At 34.0% G+C, this 13560-nt stretch overlaps 1 protein-coding gene across 6 annotated transcripts in view; it reads right to left on the reverse strand.

The window, feature by feature from the left end:
* The window catches only part of LOC128192373 (vitamin D3 receptor B-like), a 53301-nt gene that overhangs the window by 5717 nt on the left and 34024 nt on the right, over nucleotides 1–13560 (reverse strand). For 5 of the 6 annotated variants that reach the window (XM_052864981.1, XM_052864985.1, XM_052864983.1 and 2 more), the window contains 2 exons: nucleotides 1776–1937; nucleotides 386–503 (listed from right to left, as the gene is read on the reverse strand). In XM_052864981.1, coding sequence (XP_052720941.1) covers nucleotides 386–503; nucleotides 1776–1937 — 280 coding nt within the window. Of the gene's footprint in view, nucleotides 1–385; nucleotides 504–1775; nucleotides 1938–3763; nucleotides 5097–13560 lie in introns of those variants that run through there. The other variant, XM_052864986.1, reaches the window with a different exon arrangement.

A 13560-nucleotide genomic window follows, 5' to 3' on the forward strand; every position in this document is an offset into this window, starting at 1 on the left:
AAAGAAATCAATTGCCTCTATCATATAAACTAACATTTACTTCATAAACATGTTTGACTGAGAATGTTAGATCCAAGTACACAGCAAGACTTGACTGCAGTGGATCTCCAGAAACTCTTGAAAATTGTTCACTTTAACCATAATTCAGGGAGTACAAAGTCACCTCCATAAATATAATTTAATAAATTTGCCTTTCTTAACAAAAAATAAAAAATGAAAAAACGTGGATCAAATTGTGTAACAAAATTTGTGACATACAAGAGTACACAACAACATGGAAATTTAAATGGTTAGCTAAACTGTTCATATCTTAGTACAATTTATTAGTTTATTTCCATGATAAAAAGAGAGAGTACCTTGGAATATACACAAGTCTAATACTTACTTAATATCATGTCTTTTCTCATGCCCACAGTAAAGCACTTGGCCAAGCGGCATTTCTTGCAGAAGGACCTGGATTCGACTGTGATGTCACATCTGCCCTCACATCGCCCACGAATCACCTGAAAGTTTACCACATACCTAGAGATAATGTCTGACACCACATACCTAGAGATAATGTCTGACACCACATACCTAGAGATAATGTCTGACACCACATACCTAGAGATAATGTCTGACACCACATACCTAGAGACAATATCTGACACCATATACCTAGATACCATGTCTGAAGAAGATGATAATTTACCACATACCTAAAGACAATGTCTGACACCACATACCTAGAGACAATATCTGACACCACTTTACCTAAAGACAATATCTGACACCACATACCTAAAGACAATGTCTGACACCACACACCTTGAGACAATGTCTGAAGAAGATGATAATTCACCAAATACCTAGAGACATATCTGACACCACATACCTAGAGACAATGTCTGACACCATATACCTAGAGAAAATGTCTGAAGAGGAGGATGATTTGAAGCTGAGACTTCAAAAGTGCAATTTTATTTTCTAAAAGCACACTATTTGATAGATAAGATCTGGGTAATCTAACTTGCTACAAAAACTGCTTTATTAACAATGCATCAAATACAATCTGTCATGTCATATCAGGTGTCTTCAACGGAAAATTAATATATTTTGTAAAAAAAAAAATGAACAAGAAAAATAGAGTGTAAAGATCTTATGCCTGCTGGTAAGCCCATGTTTCATGTTTGTCTCAGGCACTGTCTTGGTCCCTGTATATAATGTGGCCTCAGTCAGGGCTGACCCTGTATATAATGTGGCTTCAGTCAGGGCTGACCCTGTATATAATGTGGCCTCAGTCAGGGCTGACCCTGAACTATTTAGACACCCAAGATTTGTCACATGATTCATGTCCTTCTCATCTTAAATTAACAATACAATCGTTTAAAAAAAAACCATATCATTTTTTACATGAATAAATAAAATCTGTGAAATCATATAATAAAATGCCCTGACTAATCAGTTACCAGTAAATGTTATGTAGATTTCTAACTTTAGAACTTCAGTTTTACAAAGAATGATGAATTACCTTTCCTTTGTCATACAAGCAATGCACTTCTTGTACTACACTTTATGCCCTTTTTGTACTAAGCCTTATTAGTTTAGGATTTATATTTTATCATGTGAGAATAAGCCTTTATGCTATTTGACCTATTTCTTGTCACAAAAAGAATCAGCTACGTAAATAATCACGCAAAAGGGAATAAAAAATTTCACAGGTTTTATTCTTGTTACAAAGCATTGAATCATTTATTGAATAAGATCAAAAGTGTTGTTGCAAGCAAATCTCTCACCTTGTGGGCGTTCCTGCGGAAAAATGCTTTGCAGGACTCGCATGAGACAGCATTGAAGTTGTAGCCCAGCGCCTTGTCCCCACAGACCAGACATGTCTTGTCCTTCTTCTGGAAGGTCATGGATGCCCCAGCTGAGGAATCAGGACTCTTCTGGTCACATTCCTGCAATTGGAGAAAAAAACACATGACTGAGTACTATGGCTTCATTATCCAACATATGTGCAGATTTATCTAATCACTTTCATTCAATTTCATATTTTCAAGGAGTGTATGTAAATGAATAGACAATAATTATGGTCCTACAATTAAACAGAAAATGTCTTACTTTGAAAAACATATGTTTTTGTTCATTTACACAACAATGAAATTCATGAAAAATTGTTCAAGGAACAATTGCAAATACCAGCTGTACGACACACATTCTCTCTATGGTCATCTGTTGAGACATTACCTCTTCGTTAAAGAGAGAATCTGTTTAATACTTTGTTGGACATGTTGGACATAGAATATTTTCAGTTAATTTACTTTACTAACCCTTAGATGTAACAGCAGTTAACATGTACAGTAGTACACATAGTTTGAGGCTATATCTAATTGTGTGCAGTATTAACAAGACCATACTGCATACATAATTTAAAAGTATCATTTATACTGTTCATAAAAGGTTCGTGAAGGATTCTTACTTTTCATGAATATTAATTTTTTTCAATCTTGAACTACAAACCAGTTTCATCTACAGGTGGACCTAAACTTATACAGCACTTATATGGATGTAAAACAGACTGACAGAAAGTGAAGGAATCCTATATTCCTGGACTCCGCAATAATCCTATATTCCCGGACTCCGCTATAATCCATTCAGTACACACACGTCTGTCAGTGCATTCACTACCAGTCTTATACTTCATCTCAGGAAGGTAGTGAATCAATAGTTAGAATTTCTGACCATGGTAGAAAGAGGAGAATGCCTGGCTAGCTCATACAGTCATCACTGCACTATAACACTCTCAATTAATGCTTTGGTTTTGGATTCCATCTTAAGTTTGCAATAATGTACATTCTTACCTACAATAAATTCCCATGTAATATTCTTTAACCAATCTTAAAATATTAGTGATTATTGCAAAAATTCAATACCTAACTAATCATCATGGCCCTCCAACACCATTTACAACCCCATTTGATCAGGCAGTAGCAATCTAAATCACATTAACCTACATCTAACTGAACATTTCCCATGCTATTCCAACTGTTTGGAATGTCCTCCAGCAATGTAGAGACATTCATTATTTTGATACAACTAAAAATGCTGCCCCTTTCACTGCTTGAACGTGTCCCAATTAGTGGAAAATCAATCTAAATTGCAATAAGAACACCAAAACTGCCTGATTATTTAGCCTTTACCAGCCACAAAGCCAACTTTCTCCTGTTTTTATGTTACAATCGAACTTAATGTAATAGGAATGATTAGGTGATGATCAAATAATGACGTAAGATAATCTCAAATTAGGAAACTAAAAATTTGAAAATTTTGCTACAAATCTTATTAAGGACATCTTATTGAGGACATTAATTTATTTCCTGATTAAGCAGTTTTCCTTCCTACAGGCTTAGTTTGCTATTATTAACTGGTGTCAATATAACATCAGCTCTTAAACTGACCTTTTCCATAAAGAGTTCAATGAAAAAATGTCCAAAGAGAGAAGAATGTGAGAGTAGACACAAGAGATGGTTGATAATAAAGCACCTCGATAACCTTAGATACCTTGATACTGGAGCACCTTGATTAATAATTCCAGTAGTCAGAGGTTCCCCTGTATCTGACTTATATTGTGGGTATACTGATTTATACTTCCCCAGAAGACATAAAAAAGCATATATCAAAACCTGCATCAGAGGTTTGCCAGCATCTGATCTTACTTACTTCCATCCGAAATCCAATGATAAAAATAAAAATCTGCATCAAACGACATTATCTCAATTCTCACCATGATGTAAGAGTTCTCCATCTCGAAAAAGTACTTCATCCTGACAGACAGCTGAGTGGACAGACCCGATCACTGTATGTACCCCAGTAGTTTGTGGAATCACAATCTGTAGTCAATGGAATCACTGTATGTAGTTTGTGGTGGCCTCACAGTACAGCCTGGAGTTCTAGCACTAACCTCTGAATGACCACCGCTCTATGTTTATCTCTGACCACTGGCAGTGTTGACCTACTTATTGATTCTCCAGGTAAAAGTGCATTGAGTTGTCAAATATTGCCAGCGTTCCTCATAACAAGCCTACGAACAACAAAAATCCATCCTTCCCCTTTCACCACCACAGAATACACTGAGAGTCAATACTATCTGTGGTCTCTACCATTAGCTTGTCGTCATCCATGATGAGAGAGGTGTTTGACCCCGCTTTTGACCTTGAAGACCTTCTCGGATCAATACCACTGGCTACTGTCGTGCCGTCATAGCACGCATCAGAGAACAGATAATGAGCCAGGAAATCTCTGACTTCTCCTTTACCTATACTCTATACTTATGTGCCGTCTGGAAACATTTGTCAGTCTGACTTATATACATAATACAAAGTCTGCGTCTAACGCTGATTCTTATCATAATTAACCACTGTTTCTCATCTTAAAATTACAAAGTATAAAATATGCATTATTATATATGTGCTTCTCATCATAAACACACCGATGTTAAAAAAGTTGTTACACATATATGCCTGCCTGTTTCTTTATTATACATGTATATATACAAAGTTTTTCCCCTCTTTGTTTTAATCCTCAATGCTTCTAACCCCATCAGTGATTTTTAAAGTCAACAATTCTCCAAACCACCTTCCTAGCTGTTTTAATATTGCTCACCCAAGCAAACTTTGAGGAAGAATCCCTAATATATGATTTTAATAAGAAACAATTTAAGAGTTTGTGTAACACGTGTTTTTCCTCTAACTTCCCCTAAAAGACCCCTCAAACTAAGAGTTAATGGGTATTTATGATGTTTCCGCGTAGGCATCCAGATTATCTTTAATAAGCCCATCTATTTATAAATATAAAAAAAAAAAATAAACACGACATTCCTTGTCAAAGTGAGAACAATGAGAGCTTATGTTTTTTTATGTCCCAATTCATAAATTTCAGCGATCTTGGTTGGAATTTAACATTAGAGTTCATTGAACTCAGTTAAGTGGCTGCTTGGAACAGCCTGGCTGTTACGTGTGATCCCCCCTGGCTAACATTTCAGGTCAATGATCCAGTGACCCTGTTTGTAAAGATTGATGCAAAAGGACACACCCCCCCAATGTGACTGACCTTTCTGCTCCTAACTCCATTAAATCACACATATTAACAATCTATTTAAAAAATGCATAACGGAGTTAATTTCCGAAGATAATATAATTTGAATGGTACACTTCACAGCAGTTTTGGTTAAACTTTGAATATCTGGGATTTAATAGTTCATATACCATAGATATGGCTTTTGCTGGAAACTGTAACAATTCAAACATTTAAGTAATTATATTAAAGTATGCACCCATCTGATACACATTAATGACTTTGACTCTGTGAGGTAACACAGCATAAAATAATGCTTGTGTGTTAAATAAGTTAGTATGACCATCTAATTTGCCTCTCAAAATAAATTTTACCAGGTTCATAAATCTTCACAATTGAATTTATTTCCTTTATAACTTTGGACAGGCATGCTAACCCCCTGAATACCATATATAGTCAAATTTAATTTCAAATTGATTTCAATTTTTTTTTTTTAATTTGCATCATATTATCAAGAGAAGATATCTTAATTCAGGGCTTTAACAAAGGTTTGAGGTGGGGGTGATAGATTTTTTAATAACTATAGTAAAATATTCTGGTATTTGCTATTCAGGTGAAGTGGCTTTTACACTTATATTATTCCTGAAATGTTGAATTTCCATGGTCCCCAGAGTGACCCTTTGAGTTCCCCGAGGTCCATGCCAGTTTTCTGTCCACATACTACATGTATAGACCTAAGCTACTGATTATCAAAACAAAAACATACAGTGTAAGTTTACTTTTGTTTTTTTATTTTTCTAGATATTAACATGTGCATGCTCATTATCTAATATATGTAAATCATATGAACACTTTAATACACATATGGTCGACATAAGGCCTATAAGTAAGGAATGGATTGAGTTTCTTAACTTAAAAAAACTGAACTTAATTTTTCTTACAACGTGTCCAAGCGGGCGACAACCAAACCCTATCACAGACAACCACTATCGTTCACTGGGATCAAACTCGGGTCGCAGTGGTGAGAAGCGAGTGCATTGCCCACTACGCTATTGGACACCTTTCTTAACTTTATCATCCACTGTAACAATAAGCCCTTTGGCAAAAAGGATCATCAACATCCCAGGACTTATAATGTGACAGTATGCTAGGAACAATTTCTAAACCAAACATTTTCTGTAGAATAGGTTATAATGCAAGAATATCATAAAGGAATATACCAGTTTGTGCAAATTTGAGAGACTTTTCCCAAAGTAATGGAGGATACTTACATGATGTAAATTCATCTAAGCATTAAATATAAAACAATGTACCCTGTAAAGGATTCACAGATTTATGACCTATGTTGAACTATATGGTAAAGAAAATAAACTGATAGGAAAACATATTGCTTAAACTAAACAAAACCTATTGGTTGATTAGAATTCCAAAGCAATATATGTGTCTGCATGGTAGTCTTAAAAACTTTTTAAAAAATCTTTGATTCCAAGAGGGATAGGGAGTTAATTAAAACCTCTGTGTACAAATGACATAAGTTCTTGTCAAAAACACAAAAACATTGCATTTCCATTGGTACATGTATGATTAAAAGAATAGCAACATCAATGTAATTAGCCCTATGTGACCTAATTAATAAATAGGAAGACATAGGAGAAATTCTGCTTGAAGTGGGTCAGCCTAACAGTGCTTTCCTGTATTTGCATGTACTAAAGCCGACTTTGTCAATCAAGTGGACCAGCTAGTAACACTCGGTGTCATGATCATCCACCAGACAAAAGAATCAGGACAAAAAGTGCCTTAATGAATAATTCCTGAAAATTGGTGACAGCATCTAAGTACATACTAGTTAAAGATCATTCTGTTTGTCCTTCTTGAATTAGAAACTTTGTCATATTCTGGGATTTATTAGAGAGGATTTTAGGAAAACTGATAATCTTTTACAGTATAATTGATTTTAAAAGGATTGTAAAAATAGTATCATTTCAAATACATGTATTTCACACTGCCAGCAAGTGCAAATAAATTAACACATACTAGTTTAGCTTCTGTAATTACTTTATAATTACCAAATAACAAAATGATATATACTTTTAAAAATTTCATGTGAGCCAAAAGAGGTTTTTACCAAATAAAGTCATTGACAGTAATAGTAAGTTATAGGTCTTCAAATCCCTGCCTGATCCATGGTATTTAAACAGATTACATGACATTAATGAAAATTGAGAAAAAAAAAACTACTTTTGGTTGAACACATAATCACAAGCTAAACATAACACATACACAAAAGTAAGACACCATTGTATACTCAATTATGATTTACACAAAATAAATATTGTTGAAAGCGGTAATTGTCAGTGTGGATTACCCAAAGATGCTTTACCAAAACTTTTTCTTCAGTGATTACAAATCAATTTTAATATTCAAAGGTAAAACTCACTAAAATAATGGAAAACCTACACTTGGTTTATTGTGAAATTTCATAGATAACAGACAGACAAGCAAAAATCAAATTTGATTTGAATTTATCAATCACACACTGAAGTAAAGTTAATAATGTAATTACACACTAAATAAAGTCAATTTAAATACTGAACATTTGTCTATAAATTTTTGTTGTTGTACATGTATTTTAATACAAAAAGATGTATATTCTCCCTAATATCATCAAGAGAGCCCAGCCCCTTGACCCAGGGGTCAAGGATTTCAAATTTTTAATAGAGGCATCCCAAATCAAAAAGACCAAAAGAGCCGCAGGCTTTATAACACCCAAACCCACGATGTCATGAATTTTACAGTTTTACTAGTGGCATCCCTGCTCATCCTAACCACACCCATAGTATGCCTGCAAGCAAAATGCCAGTTGGAAGACACAGGGAAAGATACAGAGGACAACTAAATTACTTTAAAGGGCCACTTTCACAAACAAATATTGGTAGTCAGATACCTGTAGTAAAGCCATTTTAACAAGACCTTGGACTTTGGAAGGACGTTTCTATCTATTTCTTGCGTCAAAACAAGTTAAAAATGATGCTGGTTTTTTCGAATGTAAGATGATACACAGATTGCGTTAAGTCTTAGCATAAAAGCCCTGACAAATTGTGTTGATTTCAAAGAACCATGGCTGAGTGGCCAGCAATGAAAATAGACAGGCCTACATCACATCACTGTTTGACACAACTACCCACAGTCTAAGCTCTCGTTAAAATGGTTCTAAATCCAGCTGGATCTCACATCCAAATTGTCTTACCTTACTAACATCCACGTTGTCAAATATCAACAAGTCAGAAAAACAAAAGCTTGTCCCATTTAAACCGATTTCCTAAATTAAATTAACAAGCTTCCTAATCTTAAACACATATAAGGAAGTTCCAAAGTATGTCACCTTGATCAAAGTCTTGCCCCCAGAACTAACTTCCTGAATGCTGACAGAACCAGACAACTGGGAGGGAGGTCCAAGACACAGACACACAACCTACCGCGGGCTTCATTACCGGAGGACCAAATCAATCCAACAGGGCACATCCATCCCTGTATCAGTTTACAAATTCACCCTTACAGGGGCAGAGCGTTAGCACATTAAGATGCTTCTACAGCCTCTTGACTGCGGTATTGATCAGATCATTTCCTGGATGAGTAGAAGTTACACCTCTTACAACATCGCAGGCTCTAACTCTTCCTGTCAAATGTCTCCAGGCTCAGAAAGCTACAGCAGCTTAATTATTTTTCATCAGAGTCTTACTTTTGGTTGGAGGAAGTGAAGAACCTGGGCTGAAAGTGAGCTTTTTTATATTTAATGTTTAACAACAGATCACAGTATTATTTTCCTTCAATGACCATTTCTTATGTATAATTATCAGTCTCCATATCTTCATGATAAACTACAAGCTAATGTTTCATAAAGAAAATTTTTAAGTTTTACAAAACTAAAGTAAAAACCCTTCAGCTAGTCCTCGACCCATCTTCGCTAGCTAATGGTGAAGATCCGCAGTGCTTCTCTATTCATTGTCGGAAACCCACGGTCGGTCTCGCTTCTCTTACCTCAAGAGAAGCGAGACCGACCGTGGGTTTCCGACGATGTTCTCTATTATGCCAAGGATGAACAGAGAAACACCATTGATTGTCATTCTTGGTTAGCGAAGATGGTTCTTCATTGGCCATGACTGTTTACATGTCCCCTGGTTCACTTAGTAATTATAAACACATTCAATTCTCAACTTTATATTCCCAGTATATAGCAGCAGATCAAAGATATTACATGTATACGGTAATTGTAATACCCACTACATGTATAAGCTATTAAATTATTATCAAAATAATAACAAGAAATCATGTTGACGCAAGCGTCAAATGGGCCGCAAAAAATATAATTGTTGTATAAATCACTGGTTGTTTACATATAAACACACCATAAAGAAGAAAATAAGATCGAGTTGGTTGTACTAATTTTTTTAGTAAATTTTAATATTCTTTCAGCAACTTGTTTTAAAGTTTAACATTTTACTATTATCATAAAGAATCGATTTCGTTACTGTTAGCATTTCTAACGGAAATTGTATGATCATTGCCATAGTATGAAGTAATGGAGAACACATTGATTTGTACATAATCTTGGAGATTATGTATTTCAAACCATTTTGGTTTTTTTGTTGTTGCATTGTATTGAATGAAAACTTAATGCATTAGTTTAATATATGATTTCAATGGACCTCATAATAAAATAAAAATGGATTAGTTCAAATTTTCCAGTCGATTCAAATTTTCATTTCTGTCATATTCTTGCGTAAATAATTGATATAAAGTCATTTCATGATATTTTCTACCACATTTTACATGGAAATATAATAAATACAAACGCAAAGTCATTTTATTTGACACGGCACATGGAAATTCAAATATATCATTTATATAAAAATTTAATGACATTCAGGTCATTAGTATTTCAGGTCTTTAGTATGTCCCGCATACCGATTTCAAAAGAATGAAGAACTCCGAAATTTTCTCGATAAAAACGCGCCAAATACGACAATCTACTAAGTATGACCTACTTTTCATTTACGAGTAAAAAAAAAAATATGTGATATTTTCTAAAAGGCATAAAACATTTCTACATGCAAATTTACTTTTAATTCATAAAAATAAGCATAGTATTAATTCTACTAAAAAAAAGAACTATCCCGCAGAAACGCAGTAACAATATTTAAATGTGTATCAAATAACGGACCGCCTTCCGGCGGCCCGTAATCAAAAGGTTTTGATCTGATTTTAGTACATGTTATTAATGCAGAATTTTAAGATTACGCAATGAAAGCAATTTTCAAATATATGTAACCTCAAAATGAGCTAACTTTAGACCTGCACACTTCCTGGCCATAAAACTTACATAATCTATTGATCTTCATCCTTGTTTGGCAAAAGAAATATACATGTACAGTGTATAAAAACCCAATGAGACTGATCAACATAAGGTCATCTGAATTGCATGGTCCTGGAGCCGTTAATATTGGTCCTTAGTTTTCTTATATAGTTTTTGTAAAATATGCTGAATAATGATTTCTAACTCAAAATTCAAATAGTATATGGATTTATTTTTTTTTAATTGAAATGAAATGGTTATTTTAGCTTTTTTTTGTAAATTAAGGTAAAACTGATTTTAAAACTTACGACACTTTGGAAAACTGTCAGCTGATTATTCTATAACAAATTCGCTATAATATTTCTTACGAATTTGTTATTAACGTTTAGCGAATTACACCTATAAAGAAGTTTTTTCAATGGTCCTTTGCATTTCGTTATAAACATGTTTTGCTTTTATTATTTCTTTCAAAGATTCCAATACATGTACTGTAACTAATAGAAACCCTCCCTCTTATCAATTATAATGATTAAATTTGTGATCGCCTTATACTTACAGATGATGCAGAGAATCAAACTAAGTCCCTTGTGACATCATCTGTTTAAAAATCACGACACAGCAGCTAATAAAACTCTGACGGGAGATATACTGCTGAAACAAGGCAATATACACCGATTTGATGAGACAAATAATTTACAGTGTAGTGGAAGTCACTGCCTCTTTTATGGAGGAATTTAATCACTTACAGGTAAATTATCGGAATGGAGAGGTCAGTTTATTGGTCACCACAATACGGGGAGATCAATATTTCTGTGATTCACGTTCCTGGACATCAAATCCTTGAGAAATCAAATTACAACAAAAATTGCACATCTACTAGCTTTCACACCCAGCCTCGAACAATGCACTAAATCAACTCCAGATTGAACAAGTACAAAATCCCACGGTGGATGTAAACATCCCCACATTCATATATTAATTAAGACAAAAAAACCGTGATATGGCTGCTGCATGCTGGATTTATCATCTACATTTATCGGATATTATACTTTGGGGATAAATTATCCCTGTGCATCTCAATATGCAGAGTATAATCTCGAGGCTGCTGGGTGATGTACTTGATCGCCTCGTGTAGTTTCCTAGTGCAGTGGGGACCCTGAGCTGTAGCGGGGACCCATGATGACAGACCGAACTCCACTGTCGCCTCATCAACCAAGGTCAAAACCCCCCAATCAGTCCTAATCTAGTGTACATTTAGATGGACCTAATAGCTTCTCATTTTTGGGTTTTTTTTCATTTGAAGGAATTGAAATCTTGATTGTTCATGACCACGCATTACATTAAAGTTGACAATCCCAGAGTGCAACGTGCTCGAACTTAAGATATATCGTATCTTTGTTTATGCAGCAAGCTATCAAAATACAGTATCAAGATTATATGCTTTGTATTTATTCTTTTTTTAACAAAATAATCCATTAAACCCTTTGAACAAACAATCTGGTGCCTTAAAATATGACTCTTTTATTTATAACCTATTACTTTTTTTATGAACTTTATAGCTAATGTTCTTTTGGTTGTCCTTCTTTAACATAAGTACTGTCTCAACATCAGTAACATCGGGCCTGGAGCTATAAAACCTAACGATCAGTTATCACTTTAACACTATACATTCCTTTTGTAGAGCATGAGACTGAGATCAAAAGTGAGCTGCTCATCTTTAAAGTTTAATGGCCCCGCGGGGCCAGCTGTAAGACAATTGATTTTGGTTTCTGTTCCCATTAACACCTTATAGATTATCTTTGCCAAACATATCTGGATCTAATTTATGGATAGGTTCTATTGTTAATTATAAAATAAGGTACAGTTTTTTTCAATATCTACCCTAAATTTCACAAGTTGATACAATCTCAAAAAATTACACATATATATTCTTGAACACATGCATATTATACATATAAAGAACCAAGTTATACACTTTTATCCTGTTTTCAAAAAAAGAATGACTTAAAATTTTTGCCATTTCTAAGATATGGTAAAAAATGATGAAAAATGGCACATTTTCTTATAGTTTCTTGAAGAGGAAAATGTGTCTGCAGCTGTCGCCCACAACAAAATTAATTTATTTTATGTGATATCAAATGATAATGTTATAACGTAAGTTTCATTGTGGGTGACGGCTGCTGACATAGCTAGTTTTCTATTCAAAAAACCACTTACAAAATGGTGTCTTCTGCTGAGTTTTAAAGAAAATTATGGGAAAATGCACTGTTTATGACATCACAATTACACTTGTGAAAGTCTAATCATGCAGGTAACTCTAGATTCTTAATTTATGGGTATTCTTGTGTAAATAAATTTGTTACATTTCAAATTGTTGTGATGTTTTTAAAAATCACTTTAAAACAAGGCATAATATGACTGAAACCTTACCTAGTTCTTTCCACCTATTTCATTGAAATAACATACTGGGATTAGTTTCATTGGGATGGAAATATGGCAGATATATAAATACATTAAATACATGTTAACCAATCAAAATACTGTAATGTATATTGATGAAGTTGTTTTCTTTACTCCTCTTACCCAATCAGCAGTTGGGATCTATTGATTAAGTGAATATGTTCTTTAATCGTTAAGAATTTCCCAGTGCATAGTGATTGTCATAATTAAATTTTAAATCAACAGCTTTAAGAGAATCAAAAACCATTTAGAAAATAAAGAAAATAATTTTCTTGGATAAGAGTTTTAGATGAACCAGTGAAAAAGAAGGTTTGGTCCTGAATAAGTTAGATCATATTCATTCCAAAGGACTATATATGATAAGGGCCTAAAATGGCCCCTTAAAATGAACATCAACATTTTACTATCATTCTTTGTTTTCCTAATACAGATATGTATATTATGTGTTTACATAATATTCATTTTGGTTCAAGTGTCCACAATTTAGAAATATGACATCGTAAAGACAACCTTTTCCCGCCATTTTTGCATTTTTAGCTTAAAACAGCTTGTTTTCAAGCAGATTTTCCTTCCGAAAACATAGAGCGTATTCTTGAACAAATAAAATATTTTAATCAGAGATGTATCTAGCCAAGACTAATAAGTGACAAAAAAATTTTCCTTGTTCAAGCATGCACTCTATATTTCCCATTCGT

This window comes from Crassostrea angulata, chromosome 7 (genome assembly GCF_025612915.1).
Source record: "Crassostrea angulata isolate pt1a10 chromosome 7, ASM2561291v2, whole genome shotgun sequence".
NCBI classification, from domain to species: Eukaryota; Metazoa; Mollusca; class Bivalvia; order Ostreida; family Ostreidae; genus Magallana; species Magallana angulata.